The sequence below is a fragment of the Oncorhynchus nerka genome, linkage group LG13 (assembly GCF_034236695.1).
Source record: "Oncorhynchus nerka isolate Pitt River linkage group LG13, Oner_Uvic_2.0, whole genome shotgun sequence".
Lineage (NCBI taxonomy): Eukaryota > Metazoa > Chordata > Actinopteri > Salmoniformes > Salmonidae > Oncorhynchus > Oncorhynchus nerka.
The window spans coordinates 34717587-34734932 of NC_088408.1; the positions used below are offsets into that span (position 1 = coordinate 34717587).

Here is a 17346-nt window from a genome sequence, read left to right on the forward strand (position 1 = left end):
ATATACATTCCACACTATGAGAGATTGGAATAATACCGTGAAATTGTGAAAAATATGATAATGCCCTTTTAATGTAAAAGCTGTCTGAAAAGACTGCCTGAAATTTGAGCCTGTTTTGGTGGGAGGGGGTTTTGGCCTTCCATGTTGACATCACCATGCTATAAATGACTTAATATACCAACAGCAATAACAGCTCGTTTTCAGTTTTCCCCTCCCCACTCAAACCACGCCCAGACAGCCCTAGCAAAATGTTTGCTTGAGAAATTGCTCTTTTTCTGTTTCTTTTTGACCATTTGAATTCAAAACAATCACAGTAGGATACTTAATTGTAACCCAGAAATGATTTGATATTGAAATAAAAACAGCTGCATTGGACCTTTTAATAATAAGTGCTTTTTAAAAGTTATCCCTGAATGCTAACCTAGGGACACATTGAAGAGAGAGCGATTCTCTTCTCCTTCCATCTAGGTATGCTGTCTTCTGCTCCTAATGGCCCAGGATAAAAGAGGTGTTGAAATGAGGGCCACAATGGAGGGTTCAGAGTGCAAGGACAAGCCTGCCCATTTGGTACGCACAACCAATCAAATCAGTCCTGTTGTATTGTGTTTAATTGTTAGTATTTCCTCTCTGAAGCCACAGAGGAAAGATCTTTCCATCTATCCTTGTCCATGCAGATATTTTCCTCACAAAATGATGAATATTTGCTGGTACAGGTGTAGGATGCTAATTTGAACTATATTGTCACAAAAGAATCCTGCAGCAACAGGATTTGAACATTTAGTCCACAATGTTGCTTGATTGGTGGTTAGCTATTAGCTGGCCGAAGGTACCCTGTAAAAAAAATCATGTTGTTTTTCCAATGGCAGCCAGAGACCTATGAAAAAAGGATCAATTCAAAATAAATGTACTGTTAAACCACACGTAACTGGCTGCCAGTAAGTTGCTGTAAAAACAACAGGATTTTTTATTACAGTGTAGGCTAAATGAAAAGTGCAATACTGTTAATATAACCATGTTTAGTGCAACAAAATAGTGATCGAATTAAGATCCTACAACTGTAGCTGTATTGTGCTTATGAAGGCATGAACGGCAGCCAAAATTCCTAATGATTTTGCAATGAAATCTGTCATAGGAAAGGCAAAGCATGTAACGATTGACACACAGATAACTGTATCCACTCTGAGACACTGACACAAGCAGTCATGATGTAATCAGTCAGTGATGTGGGGTCCACTGGTATACCGTGCCATTTGGGCCAAGTCATATCTGATTGGCCATGGCTGTGTTTCAGAGTCCAGAGAGGCCAGAGGGCCATAGCCAGACGCCTACAGAGTACCCAATGTTATCCAATTGACTCAGCAAACCACTACAAAGAGCTCCCCGACCACAAGTACTACACACAGAAACACCCTGCTGCATCCTGCACGCACCCACATTCACTACACCGTGCTACCCCTCACACCCACACTAACTACACCCCGCTACCCCTCACACCCACACTAACTACACCCCGCTACTCCTCACACCTACACTCACTACACCCCGCTACTCCTCACACCCACACTCACTACACCCCGCTACCCCTCACACCCACACTCACTACACCCCGCTACCCCTCACACCCACACTCACTACACCCTGCTACCCCACACCCACACTCACTACACCCCGCTACCCCACACCCACACTCACTACACCCCGCTACCCCTCACCCACACTCACTACACCCCGCTACCCCACACCCACACTCACTACACCCAGCTACCCCACACCCACACTCACTACACCCCGCTACTCCTCACACCCACACTCACTACACCCCGCTACCCCTCACACCCACACTCACTACACCCCGCTACCCCTCACCCACACTCACTACCCCTCGCACCCACACCCACTACACCCCGCTATCCCTCACACCCTCACACCCACACCCAGCTACCCCTCACACCCACACTCACTACACCCCGCTACCCCTCACACCCACACTCACAACACCCCACTAACCCTCACACTCACTACACCCCGCTACCCCTCACACCCACACTCACTACACCCCGCTACCCCTCACACCCACACTCACTACACCCCGCTACCCCTCACACCCACACTCACTACACCCCGCTACCCCTCACTACACTCCGCTACCCCTCACACCCTCACACCCACTACTCCCTGCTACCCCTCACATGCACACTCACTACACCCCACTACCCCTCACACCCACACTCACTACACCCCGCTACCCCTCACACCCACACTCACTACACCCAGCTACCCCTCACACCCACACTCACTACACCCCGCTACCCCTCACACCCACTACACCCCGCTACCCCATACACCCACACTCACTACACCCAGCCACCCCTCACACCCACACTCACTACACCCCGCTACCCCTCAACCTCACACTCACTACACCCCGCTACCCCTCACACCCACACTCACTACACCTTGCTACCCCACACACCCACACTCACTACAACCCGCTACCCCCACACCCACACTCACTACACCCCGCTACCCCTCACACCCTCACTCACTACACCCCGCTACCCCTCAGATTCACTACACCCCGCTATCCCTCACACCCACACTCACTACACCCAGCTACCCCTCACACCCACACTCACTACACTCCGCTACCCCTCACGCTCACAACACCCCTCTACCCCTCACACCCACACTCACTACTCCCCGATACCCCAAACTCAAACACTCACTACCCCCCCCTACCCCACACACCCATATACACACACGCACACCCTCCACCTCACACTCCCTCTGCCCCTCACATCCCCAGCCCGGTGCCTCCAGCTGTCTCTTGAATCACAGGACTCAGTACTGATGGATGGCACATGACCATGACACTCGGCCCCAGCACTCCTCCATCCCAGCCACGTCTTTGTTAGAGGTGAGTGTGTGTTGTTACAACCAGGCCGTCCTAATTTTAACTGCTAATGGGCTCGCCCCTCTCTGTATTCAGGTCCCTGCCAGAAATAGGAGGTGCAGTGACTGCCAGGGTTATGACAAGGGGCAGGGCCCGGAGCCAAAACACATTTGAGGCAAGGGGAATTTCTTGCCCTTGTGAAAATGTGGCTCTAATATCTTTCTCCTCGATTTCTTCCAGACTACTCCCCAAATGCCCCCTGGTCACCCGCACACCACCTCTTTCAACCTCATCCTCACCCTGGGTTATAAATGTACCTCACCCATAAAACTGGCAGGAAAATATACAACTTCAATATGCAACAGGAGCCGGGTGATGTGATGTGATATGTGGTTGTTGTTAGGCGAGTTTCTGTGGAAGGGGCAATTTTACACATTTGCCACGCCCCTCCCCTCCCTTCCCCGCCACTAGGCTGAACCCTCGCCAACTTGGCATGGCACCACTTGGATGGCCAGGAAATATTTTTATCCTATTTACCTTTCGAGTGGCAAACAAGTTCAAGTGGCGAACTTGCAGAGGGGGCTTCCGTGAGCCATCAGACACACACACACACACACACACACACTGTACAGAGGGTTAAAGGAATATTTCACTCAAAATACAAAATTACATATTGGTTTCCTTACCCTGTTTTGTATCCCAGAGACATATATATATTTTTCAAATGCTTTAGCAATTGTGGCACAAATTCAATGCAAGTCATGGTACCTATATTAGCAATTTGTCATGCATCATGTCTTCCTAAATTATCTCAAATTGATTGTGTGGCTCAACAAAGTTGGATTTTTTTGTTTGTAATTTGGGTGAACTATCCCTTTAATAGTAATACGCCCTTTAGCTTTACCTTATGAAACAGTTATGGAACAAATTGTATTCTCTAAAATTGAGAATCAGTCGTATCATATGAATCTCGGATAAAATTATTTCTCTATTGCATTTTTCAATCAGTGTCTACGGTGGCGTATTGTCATCATGCCTCACATAAGAGACCCATTTTAACACTAAACCAGTAAGTAAATAGTCCCTGTATTGTCAAGGTTTTCTGCTAGATAGGCATGGACAGGGTCCTTTCAGAACCAAACATCACTGCCCAGAACAGTTATTCAAATATTAATTGAAATGGCTGGCCTTGCTTTCCCTGGTTTGATAATCATTTCTATTGAATTCTAAATGGAGTTTTTGGAAGTTTGAATAACACTGAAAGTACCTTTTGGCTTCAAGAAATGAAGTACAGGGGTTTTCTTGTTTGGACATTTTTACATAATGACCAATGTGAAATTATAGTTTCTCTATGATTAGTTGATTGTAAAAATGTAGTTGAAAATAATAATTAGCAATCTAGGGCTCGATTCAATCAGATAGAGCATTAAACCGCGTTGGCTGACATTCACATAGCAGATGTTTTGGCAGTGTTGGAGGTGTGACTGAGGTATGAGCTGAAAAATCGGTGAGCGGCTCCTGTTGTGTGTCACAAACCACTCCCCTTCTCATTATCCCTACTGCATTCAAAATGGTGATGGAAAGTGTAGGTCCTGTCAATGATAGAAATAGACTGATGACTCTCAAATGTAAAACCATTAACCTACACAAAATATAGACCATCATAGCCAGCTGGTCCTTATTTCTGCTGTCGAAAAGCATAAATGAGGAAACATTTTCAGAATTGCCTACTTCTAACGCGGTTACATGGGATTTGTAGGATTATTAAAGCAAGTGGTCCAATGGAATAATGTCCGCGATAAGGTAATGCAAGGAGCCGCTTGTGGATTTGACAGCTCGAACTCAGTTCCACCTCAGACACCACACCACCAAAACAAATGCAATGCTAAAGCAGATCTGATTTAATCGAGTCCCTGGTGAAAGTCTAATGAAAGGCTGATCATGAAATAACAATTATTATTTGATAAATATGTATTAATTTGGACTTTCTATTTACAGTTCCTTTAACAAAACATAGTTGTTGTTTCTTTCTTACATGCAACCCACTGGGCACACATTGGTTGAATCAACATTGTTTCCATACCATTTCCTCTCATAGCTTGCATTGGCTTGGCTCAGTCACCCCTGGTAGTTTTTCAATAAATTCTATTAGACTCATGTCAGGCGTGTCCAAAGGAATGAATGGGCTGGATGAATGGAGTCAGTGTGAATGTAAGCTCCACAGCTGATGCTCCCTGCTCCCGCCATTAAAGAGTGTTTGGATATCCACATTTCCTCCCAAGGCCGAACCACGACTTCATCGCAGTAATACTAGCAACAGGTGTCTCTGCCACGAGAAGGGGCTGCTGGGGCTCTACTGTGCGTATCACACTTATCTTATGCCATGTCGTGCTACATAGTCACAGCCCTGCCAAATCAATCAGACACACTGCAGGCCCACTGCTTCCTAATTGTCATAATATTGCCGGCCCTGATGTAGCAGGCCTCATGTTAAGAAGATGAAGTGCTGTAATTAGAAATGGCAGTGGGGTTTCTTTTCTTCTTGATCATTACATTTTAAATGATCATTAGCTCAAGCAAAAGAGCCATGGTATACCACCTAGGATTTGACCTATGACCCCTGAACCTTGTGTAATTTTTGAAGCACCCCCATAATGAGCACAGGACCTATTTTCCTTCTGGTTTTAGTGACCTCCTGGAGGAATCTGTGCCTGTTCTATGCTCATGCGCTGCTGGGCCTTGTGTGGCTGTGTGGCTGGGGACAGGTGTCACAATATCCCTCCTGAAACAGACACTCTCTGTTTCACATTTCACACTGGAACTCCCACCTCTAAAACAGTTGCTGTAGTCACATGGTGTGCAGGGGTTCACACCGAACAGAAGACCACAAACTCAATGATGATCAATGACCCTTCCTCATAGACAACATGGAAGTCATGTCATGACAGCGGTTTGTTACCAATGACCTTCCTCTTCATTCGGTTTAAGGAGTCAGTTGTCAAATATGAAAACAGCTATATTAGCAGTTTGAGGAGGCGTTAACATGTTTATTGATTTGTAAGTATGCAAATGTTTTTGTAGAGCTCCTGAAATAGCTAGGTAGTGACAGTAATACTTTTAAAATTCATAATGAATGTTTAATTGCTGGGACTAAAACATTGGACACACTGGACATTAGGTTAACACTGTAAACACCTGAAAAAGCCTGTCCTACCAATATATTCAGTCATCATTTTGCAGAATGCCTCCTACCCCCTCATTCAGCCACTACGTTAAGCACTACGTTTGCGTTCCTCCATCACTTCAGGCTTGCTCTGGTAATGCCTTTGTGTGCCACCCCTTTCAGCCCCTCACCCACACCCCTCCTGGCAGTAGCCTTGGCAGTACCCAGGCAGATTACCTATAGCCTAAATGGAAGGCCAAGGATCCCTCTCCATCAGGGGACCAAATAATGATTTTAGACTCGAGTCTTGGTCTAGGCAGCTCCCGTGTTGAACACAACAAGAAATAAAAGCAGTCTGTGAAGTGCACTCCACCTCCCCTCCTTTCCACTCCTTCTCTACCACCATTAGATGTGTTGAATGTGCTGTTGTCTTGGCGAGTTAGCTCCTATTAGCCTGGTGTTTACACTCACCTTCCGTTTCTTGTCTAAAAAAAAACTATTTGTGTTGAAATACAAACCATGTCGAGTTACACTAAATAAAACCACCTCATTGTTTCTGAGCTGTTACATCCGAAATGGAGAGTTATTGCAAATGGTAATGTTATCTGACTGACAGGTGTGGTTGCGCTGAGCTCTGAGTGAGTATAATGTGCAGGAAAGGAGATACATTTATCATGGTCGAAGACTTTTATGTTCCCCTTTCACCTAAATGTTCCCTTTACAATATGCCTGTCTGTCTTTACTGACCATTTCACTACCTCCAGTGAATTCTCAAGTCAATTATTTAGCTCACTAAAAATCACATTATTAAGTGGGTGGTTTCAAGCCCTGAATTCTGACTGGCTCTATCAGACCATATACCACGGGTATGACAAAACATTTATTTTTACTGCTCTAATTACGTTGGTAACTAGTTTATAATAGCAATAAGGCACCTCAGGGGTCTGTGGTCGGCCTTTGTCATTATACTACGGCTAAGGGATGTATCCAGGCACTCTGTGTTGCGTCGTGCATTATTGCTTAATTATAGGCCCTCTCACAAAATCCAGCGAGGACATTTGAATGTAATAAAATTGGTGAACTGTTAAAGATTTGAAATATTGATGAAGATGATGACGACTATGATACGAACAAAGATGATGAGTGTATGAATAAGTTAAATAAGTGCTGGAATAATCAGCCCTTCTAAAAATGCAGAGTACTTTGTTTGTAGACCTGAGACAATGCTAACAATGTAATACATTCTGCAATCAAACTTGTTTCATGATGTAATCCCAAAAAATGTGTGGATATGTGCGCAACAAAAGTTCAACATTCACCTTTTGCTACTATTTCGGACAAGTCTATGCATACCATTTTATGCATTGGATAAATCTGAACTTATGCACCACACAGAACGCACTGCTGCAAGGCAAACACAGAATTCCATTGGAAATGAATGTATTTCTGGTTTACCAAAATGCAATGACGCTGCGGGTCTGAACGAAGTGTAAAGTCAGCATGTGTTGCATGCATTCATTCCACTGCTGTGACCAGAGTGATACCTCCAACCATGCAGTGATGCTGGGAGCCAGATTTCATCTGAAATCAGAGCTGAGCTGTTAATTGTGTGTTAAAGAGGGCTGATGTGTAAGGGGCCTGGTTCTCCCTGTCACAGCACAGGGCTGAGTTTCCCCCATGGTCATATTTCTGCCACAGCCAACAAGGATAATTGGGTGCAAAGACGCTCTCTTATCCAACTAGCCATCAAAGGGCTAGAATCATCTTTACCTTGTATTTCCTTTATGGGATTTGTCCAGCATCAGACAATTTTGTAGGAATTTTTAAATAGGTTTGTGTCTCTTCAATTGTTGAAAAGGTTAAATAAATCATTAGGGTGGGGAAAACATTTGTCCACGCCCACAATGACCATGAAAGCAGAGAGAGTATTTGCATATGAATTGTCATTACCTCTCTCACAATAGACTAGAGCAGCATTTCTATAATGTTAGCGCCTTCAATCCAGTGCCATTATTGTTTGTTGTGAAATGATCTAAATGTGTGACCTCCTCCATCTCTCTGGCCAGAGCTGGTTGAAGGAACCTGAATCCACCAAGTGTTTACAGAGGACAGGAATACCAAACATTCCAGACAGATTCCTAATAAAATCAAGGATGTGCCTGGCAATAACTGTCATTGGAAATGGATAGAATTCATTTGTACTTTAAGATAGAAAAAAATGTCGACCTCCCAATATTTGATGAGAAACAGGTGGTTGTTGATTCTTATCATTCAAACTATGTAATGCACTCCGACCCCGACACAAATTGTGACCAAACTGTTTGACCTCTGGCCTTGGAATCTGGCAGGCCACCTAGGGATTGTGGCACAGTGTGGGGTTTGAGTCCTGCATTCCTCTCCTTAATGTATTTAATCTGTTTACATAATTAATTAACACTACAAAACATCATTATGTTACATTCCTTATATTGACATTTCAGAGTCTTATTGTACTCGGGGGTGGAATTTGGGTGAATCAATTTACTGTCCCAATTGACTACAGTATACTGATGTTGTATAGGATGCATGTCCTGATATACACTGAGGGATTATCTTTAAAGTCTCCATTAGCAAAGGACATAAAATAGTGTTATTAATAGACCTATACGGCATACCACAGACCCATGAAGCTTGATGCTTCAAGGTTTCCTATTCAGGGCCCATCAAACTGTAAAAGTATTCGAAAATGTACTTTTTCAAAAGGTTTAGGTTTCGAAATGATTGACATCAAGTGCATGTTATTTACCAAAATTTGGACAATGTACTTGGACTACAAATTAAACATAACATGTATGAAATGAACATATTGGTCTATAATAAAGATTATACACAGGTAACATGCAGGTGCATATCAAAGGAATGAATTACAGGTAACAGTTGATATCAGGATGACATTAGACTACAGTCAACATTTTGGGTGTACTAAGATCTCCAGTAAGTGACCTATCTGGCAGGGCTCCATTGTTCTTAATTTAGCATCACGCAGCTCATGGCGGTAATGAAAGGTTTATTGCAGACTTTGGATAAAATACACCTGGTTGTGAAGTGCTTTTGTTCCCTCATTGGTCGGATGCAGGCTCGTCCAGAGACACGTCAAAACGGCTGGCTGTGTAATGTCTTTACTTTTGCCGCCACGCGTTCCTGTCGCACTGACGGTGCGTAAAGACCGAAGGCAGGACGCGCAGCGCAATTGGGATAGAAACGCCGCTCTCCAACGTTCCAAGTTACTTTAACCTCTCCCCGTCTACAATCTCCAATGAAGATTTTGCTTATTCCGTCAAATTACTATCCGTGAGAATTCGCTTTTTTAGCCATGAGCTGCTTGGATGTTATGTATCAAGTGTATGGTCCACCACCTCAGCCTTATTTTGCCGCAGCGTATAGCCCATATCATCACCAGGTACGTTATTGATGTGTTGTTTAAACTACTGGCAGATTTGGTTCAGGGAAAGTTTTGTCAGACTTTGATGAAAAACTTGAATTGCGCATTATTATAAATCATTTGATTTATCCAGGCCTGCTGTATTTTGGCATTGTCCACTCTCAAAATGATTCTCCATGACAGCCTTCAGTCGATTGTGGAAACAATAGTCCTCCTTACCTACAGTTACACCTATTTAAGAGGAACTTATTAGCCTTACTTTTGATTGATGTTTCCTTAATAAATAATGATAGCCATTCCTCCTTGCATTGTTATTCAGATGCCTACCTAATTTGCGTGATAATATTTTTAGTTGATAACATATATATTTTTGTTTTGTTTTAGTTGCTTAGGCTATCGCTCTCCCTCGGTCTTGTCCTGCAAAATCGAATCACTCAGGCTATTGCATACTTTTCCGTTTAGGCTACTGAATTTGATTGCGTCTTCTATTGCTATTTCAATTAGGATATTTTGCAATCTGTAGGTTATGGGTTAGATAGGCTTATTCAAATATGTAGATTGAAAAGGCCAAGGCCTTTATTAACCAATCAATACAAAATACTTATGGGTCATTAATAAAGTATAGGCTTAGGCTATGTTTGCAACTTTTATTAATCGTTCGTCAAGTACAATTATTATTATTTTATTGTTTTAATCTGTAGGCTGTAATTTATGACTTTTTACATTCATAATAATTATTTTGTCTGGACGTGTCCACTTTTCTACATAAAATGTAATTCGTGCTCTGGTAACGATTTCGTTGGCGCACATCCTGTGATACATATCTGTAAATTAAATGAATGCTGCTTGTGCATGCACAAGAACCTGTAAGGCGTTTGGGATATTCGGTTTCCAGACGTGCATTGGTGCTAAGGCCCTCTTAAAGCTGTGCCACTTTCTTAAAACCCCTCACAGTCAATATACAAATTCAGATCTTTGTTTGCACAGAGAGCTGGTTTTCAAATGTCAAATAGTGCGAACGTCTTCTTTAAATGTTGTATGCAGAGAGAAAAGGGAATACTGGGATTCACTTCGACACGCTCCAAAGCTCACATATGGTGGTGCTACTCTGTTTATTATCTCTCCTGATTGCCTAAGTCACTTTTACCCCTACCTACATGTACATATTACCTCAATTACCTCATCTACCGGTGACATACTCATTGTATATAGTCCCGTTATTGTTGTTTTATTGTGTTACTATTTCCTTTAAAAAAATACATCTAACTGTTCTTACTTTTTAACTCTGCAATGTTGGGAAAGGGCTCGTAAGTAAGCATTTCGCTCTGAAGTCTAAACGTGTTGCATGTGACAAATACAATTTGATGGTTCATAATTAAGAAATTAACATGCTCACGGGTTTAAATTGAATAGCTTTGAACTTGAATCCAACCACTGCCTCCTCTTTGAGTAGGCCTATGAATGAGGAGAGGATACTAAACGTATTAAGTACCTGCCATTTTGAATATAGCCTAAAAAGCGCACCGATGCCACAATATAACGCGATTGCACAACTGTTGGACAATCCCTGAGCTGAAATATGTTGATGTGCCCTTGAGCAGGGTACTTAACCCTAATTTCTCCAGGGTAGCCTTTGGTAATGCCTGGCCGTGACCCACCAAATGATTATGTGCAGGTGAAATTCAAATTGATAATTGGTAACTGCCTTGATAGGAATTCGTATCAAATGCGTGTCAAGGTTATTCAATTCTGACGTTTTTTAACGGATGTTTCAGAAATTGGCATTTTATTCCAAAATGCAAGAAGCGCAAGAGAGCATCAGCGGGGGCAGCTCGTTCTCAAATCTCCCTGGGCCGACGATAAAGGAGGAAGACTGCGCGCGAGAGAAGGATCACCCTCCGGAGGCCGAGTACCTGAACTCGCGATGCGTGCTTTTCACCTACTTCCACGGGGACATCAGCTCGGTGGTGGACGAGCACTTCAGCCGGGCCCTCAGCCAGCCAACCAGCTACGTCCACGGGTCGGCTAGCAACAAGTCTGCACGAGGTAGGTCTACATCCACCTCATGGAGAGGATCACCGAACCACTCCAAACACCTGTCCACGCGGTTTCATTTCATCACAATGACTTGTATGTATGTCTTGCATGCAAGTGAGTTTTTATATATATTTTTTAATATTATTGTGTTCACATCTTACTCAAATACACTTAATTTTAAACTGGATTTTTTTGGAACAAATCAACGAATCCTCTATTTTGCTCCCATAGTTTCAGTTTTAGTCTGCAGTCATTCACTCTCATTTGTGTTGGATCAAAATCGCAACGGAATCGCAAAGTAAAACAACATTGATGGGAAGGCAGTTGAAAATAATAACACGCTGTTCTGTGTAATGTAAGGGCTCAGACTTACTCACTATATTGTAGGGGAATTTGGGTTTGGTAAGCTATAATTTGTTCTGTTGCATTTTACTCTCTTAATGAATTAATATAAAATGTAATTATATGACCAATATTATGTAGCCAACCATTCTCCAATTTTGATCAACCTTCAGGAATAACTGACAACCACAATATTTATCCATGCATCTTTTTCTCATAATGTTTTCCTTTATTTCATCCTTTCAAATGAATTGATAATTGAATGATCCTGGTTGCTTTTTTTGTTGCCATATTCTCGGAACTGGCTTATCGATCCTCACCCACAGATCCATTCATTGTCTTTACCACTTAATTGATCTGTGATTGAGCATTTCAATGTGTCTGTGGATTCCCAGATGGATTATTCCCGATGAGCCAGAGGAGTTTCCCCCCATCCTTCTGGAACAGTGCGTACCAGCCCTCGTCCCTGAGCAGTGCCTTAGGATCCTCCTACTCAGACATACCCTTCCCTGGGGACCCCTACTCCTCTGCCTCTCTACACAGCCACCTCCACCAGGCCACCCCAGAGCCCTGGCACCACTCACACCACCACCACCATTCTTACTCACTCGGTGGGGCCATCGGCACCCAGGGCTCCCCCTACCCTCGACCCAGCATGCACGAAGTCTACGGCACGCACTTTGACCCCCGCTACAGTTCTCTGCTGGTGCCCTCTGTCCGGCCGCACCGGCTCCCTCCATCCACTGTCCCCGGACCCAGTGCCTCACCGTGTGACATTGGGAAGAGCGAATCAGCCAGCTCGGCCTGGACTGGGGCGTTCACAGGGGCAGGGGCAGACATCAGCCAGAGCATCGGCCTCAATGTGGATGCAGGTAACAACAACAGCGATAACAACAACAGCACACAACATGCAGTGTTAACTCTTCATAAAGGACTAGCTGTTCCAAGTGCACTTCAGAATAGCCTGCATAATTTCATTTTCCTCAAACATTCATGACTACTATTGAACGCTCTACAATGAATTGAATGCAAAAGTTCAGAAACGGTGTGACGCCTTACACGGGGGTTATGCTTCCATTCATAACATTATGCAGGGTTTTGTTCTCCCCGGGGGGAAACAGTTGTCTTGTCAAGGCCACTCTCCAACACTAAGAAAGACCAACGTATTTATGGGTTTAACAGGTCGAGTTCTCTGTCTCTTCTTTCTCCTGGGAGGCAATATGCTTTTACACTTTTCTGCTTTAAGGGCTTCCGGCTTCTACATATAAGCCATTTGGTCTCCCTCTTCCTAATCCTTCTCTTGCCCTCCCTTTTCTTTTCTCTCTTTTTTTCTCTCTTTCCTCTCAGGTCTGCAGGTCCAGGATAAGAGCAAGGACTTGTACTGGTTTTAAAGCTCTGCTGCCCTCCCAGGCCCGAGCTGGCCTCTGTGTTTCTCTGCACTGTATGATATTGACAGACATTTTCTGTAACAGATTCTAATCTCACTTGCAGCTCGACGCTACACCTTCAGTGGCGGAAACATCCTCAGCTGAAATGACTCGGATACTCTCTGCTGGAAATGCAGTGGACAAAGGGGAGAATCTAAAACTCTCTCCTACTAAAGAGAAAGGAGGGGAGAAACCATGCAGGACTTGCTGGACAGCTTGCCAGAAATGCTCTGTGGTGTGACTGACAAAATGTTATCTGGCCAAGACTGAACACTTTCCTCCAAAGAGGACACTTGTTGAAAAAGAAAAAAAGAGTGAAACTGGAAAGTAAAATTTTTTGATTTGACGAGAGCATACTCGAAGACTGGAAAAACACTATTTGCTATTGTTTTTTTTATATATATATATATGAAAGGAGAGGAGCAAGAGAAAGGAGCATTCTCTAACATGACTGAAGTGAGCAGCGGCTATTTGAAGCCATTTGACTCTGTCTTGCTCCCCAGCAGCTGTCAACGACAACTGTTTCAGTACTCAACGGACACACACAATTGTAGTGTCACTGCACAGTGTTTGACCAGGGGCCCTGGACTTCATAAATTGAGCATTTTGTCAAATCTGGACCTCGACCCACAGGGAACAACTGGTTTGACTGGTGATTTTGAGGTGCGGGGTGGACAGGAGGTAGCAGAAGTGGACACGCACAACTGTGCTATATATGTCTGTGTGCCATATCTGGGCAGTGCTACAGTATATGTGATCTTTATGTACTTATTCCCCATTGTTTTTCAATCATCCCAGGTATAAAGCAAAGTCAAAATCAAACAGTCATTATCCATGGTATATTGTATTGTGAACATATTAATATATTGACCTTTTAAAGTATTTTTTCTTGATACAGTTGTAATGTAACGTCAATGTGTTGTATGCCTCAGCCTGTAATTATAAAGCAATGGGACAATGTGATTAAAACTCAACTTTAGAGATAAAATGCGTAGTCTATAGAATACACAATTTCATAGACAGTTAATTTGAAAACTATCCTGTTTGATGTGAGTTCTGGTTAGTTTCGTCAATGATATGTGTACAAAATAGATATCGTTCAGCCATCTGCAAGCACAACTTAAAGGAAAATGCCACCCCCAAACTGTTGGTATTTTTTTCATTAGTCCATTGTTGACAAATGTTTTACTTGTCAGCAATCAAGTTCTCAAGATATGTAACCTTCAAAATACAGAAATCATCCCCTATGGTGTAACTTGCATCATGTGATGCTGTGTTTTGCATCATATGACAACAATGGACTAATGAAACAAATACCAAAAGATAGTTTTGGGGTGGACTTTTCCTTTAGGTGTTCAATTTTTAACTTCCACTAATGCATTGTCAGTGTACTGGGGTTTGCATTAACCTTGAATCATTCTCTTGTAGATACTGAATGCTGATGCTTCAACTTGTCAATGTAAAGACATATTTCTAAAGAGCATTCAATACCGAACACCAGCAAAAAGTCTATGAAGTATTTGTACAGAATAGTATTTGACCTTGTCTGGAAGAATAGTATTCAAGAACATTCAACTAAGATGTTCTTGAGAAGAGCTACTTTATTAAGGAAAAATGGACTGTGATTGTGATATGTGGTTGTCCCACCTAGCTATCTTAAGATGAATGTTCCAACTGTGCGTCACTAAATGACTCAAATGTTCAAATGTAAGAGGCCAGGGGATATTTCTTTCACTATATTCAACACCGTCTCTATTTTCTCCAAGGACATACTTTTCTCCTCGAAGACATACAAAAGGCTACATACAAACAGGCCACAATTAACACAGAACTTAATGATCGGAGGGAGAAAAGGCAATGGAACGGTCATAAGAATCAGGGGACTGAAAAGGACATCGGGGAAAGAAAAGACCATTCAAACAAAAATAATGTGTGAGGCTGCTGTCATTGTGTTCCCTTTCTTGGTTGTGTTTCAGTTTAGCACTGGACAGCTGTAGATTCATATCAGCTTCTGGCAAAAGTGATGAATGACAAGAGAGAGGTGGAGGGTCTCTCACTCCCCGGAGAACCTCTAACAAAGGAATATTCTCAGAGACATTTTTGTTTTTAGCAGTTAATGGGGATGATGTGCAATTGGCAGGTAAAATAGGCTACATGGAGTGTTTGGGTGAATTAATTACTGCATCTAGGCTAAGTGGAAAATTATTGATGCGTTTTAAATCTATTAGTGTGTGTGTTCTTATAACATAATTGTTATTGGTAGCCTAACATCAAAGTGTGGGCTATTCAGCGACATCATGGGTAAAAACAATTGCTTGTTTAAATGGGATATATAGCCTACTATGAAAAAAGGGCATAGCATAATAGATTGGTGTGTAGGCAATAACAGACCAATGTTTTGTTTGAGTGTGCCACCCAGAACTGTTCATATGGAAAACGTGAGTCTTGTTCCCATGCCATCGGCACCACGTGTCTGACTCGGACCTGTTGCAAAGCGTGCGAGCAGGCTGGTCCTCGGAACATGCGACGGGACACTCGATAGCCTTTCGTGTCTCTATTAGGTATATTTGTGAGGTTAACGCATAAACTGAAGGCAAGAACTTGGAAATTGTTGGTTGCTATAGAGATCGAGCGGAGCTGTCATTAACATTATCCAAAAAAACACCATTTATGGATTGTGTGATCTGGCTCCAGTTGTCACTGTGCGTGACCTTCAGCCTCTGCGGGACAATGAGCTACCACGGAGTTACCGCAAGTCAGCACAAAGACAACAGGAGCACTGCCTCCGCTATTCCAGCACCATCTCAACTTAAGCATTTAAACATCAAATCAGCAAAGCTATATATGCTTAGTTTAGTACACTGAAAACAAAGATACCAAAAACAATTTAATCCAATCAATGTTTCTAAATATTATGTCCATGGTACTTATTTCTGTCTGTGTATGTTTGTGTGCGTGCCCAAGTTAAAAAAAAGAAAAAAAAGAAAAGTTGACTCATACTACTTGTAGACTGGTTGAATGCCAATCCTATCCTCCTCTCTTTCATGTTGGAAAAACGGTCTATGGCTCTGTCATACAGTATGCTTTTAGATTTCATAGGCTACCTAGCTAAAATGTTTGCTAGCCTAACTTCCTCGCATAGTCAAAAATGAACCAGCTAAGTTAGCTAGCTAGTTAACGTGAGCCTACTAGACTACATATTGAACTTCAATCGTCTCAGGCCAGTGACAAAATATATTAATTTATGGTTAGATCAGAATTGCCATCATAATCATTGGCCTGTACAGAGAATTTAGTCAAAACCACCAGTCCAAATCCCCATCTCCACCCATGGCTTAGGAAAAGCGACAATGAAGATGTTTAGCTTAGGATGTGATTTGATTGGTGTGAAGCCAATGCCGAACTGGCCTCCCTTGGGGGGCATTTTGCAGTGCCAGGACAACCCACAGTTGAGCTCAGTTCAAAGCTGATTGGCTAATATATATATTTTTTAATTATCAAGGGAGGCCAACTGCTTACTGGCATCAATCAATCAAATGCTAGTGCGGCAACATGTCATACTCTTTTGTTCCAAACAGAATCAGATATATGATCTACACATACTGAGACAGAACTGCGCAGTTTCCCTCTCTCGGATGATTTCTCCGGTGAGATTCAGCCACTTGCGAATTGACCGACAATTATGAAAACACGGAGAGATTAAAATGATTTTATATATAGTTTTTTCTAGGTCAAGTATTTGGGGAAGCCTAGCTTCCCTTGGCGTCCAGGGAAACTCGCCACTGCCTACCATAAGACATTTGGATCACTGTGCATATGAATTACTTTAGGCTTCTTCAATATGCAAAGAAGTACATCACTTCTACAGTGATTGATAGGCTATCATATGCATACATACTCAAGTAAGAAAATGTTCCTACACTGGCCTTCTCACTATGGTCTCATAAAATGTGCACCTACACTGTGGACAGTTTACTTGTGCTTGCCAATATAGAAGGTATACATCAACACATATCAGTTTAGCCTGTGTGCTTAAAATGACATAAACCTGTAGTGGTTTGTC

The 17346-nt window shown here is 42.7% G+C and overlaps 1 protein-coding gene across 3 annotated transcripts; it reads left to right on the plus strand.

The window, feature by feature from the left end:
• The first annotated feature begins 9144 nt into the window (after nt 1-9144).
• On the plus strand, nt 9145-15253 carry LOC115139434 (transcription cofactor vestigial-like protein 2). 3 transcript variants are annotated; one of them, XM_029676799.2, is made up of 4 exons: nt 9145-9495; nt 11253-11523; nt 12252-12728; nt 13204-15253. In XM_029676799.2, exons 1-4 carry the CDS (start codon nt 9409-9411, stop codon nt 13245-13247), a joined length of 879 nt encoding a protein of 292 aa, XP_029532659.1. In that variant the 5' UTR covers nt 9145-9408; the 3' UTR covers nt 13248-15253. The 3 variants fall into 3 exon arrangements, with proteins under 3 accessions (XP_029532659.1, XP_029532660.1, XP_029532661.1); XM_029676800.2 differs by having other exon boundaries at nt 9148-9495; nt 13348-15253; XM_029676801.2 differs by lacking the exon at nt 9145-9495 and adding an exon at nt 10938-11152.
• Nucleotides 15254-17346: the final 2093 nt, after the last annotated feature.

Excerpts from the sequence above, each read along its gene's own strand:
- LOC115139434 (XM_029676799.2), top strand. The coding sequence starts at position 9,409 with ATGAGCTGCTTGGATGTTATGTATCAAGTGTATGGTCCACCACCTCAG. Across the intron at positions 11,524-12,251 it reads TAGCAACAAGTCTGCACGAG|ATGGATTATTCCCGATGAGC; the intron begins GTAGGTCTACAT and ends GTGGATTCCCAG. Across the intron at positions 12,729-13,203 it reads CGGCCTCAATGTGGATGCAG|GTCTGCAGGTCCAGGATAAG; the intron begins GTAACAACAACA and ends CTTTCCTCTCAG.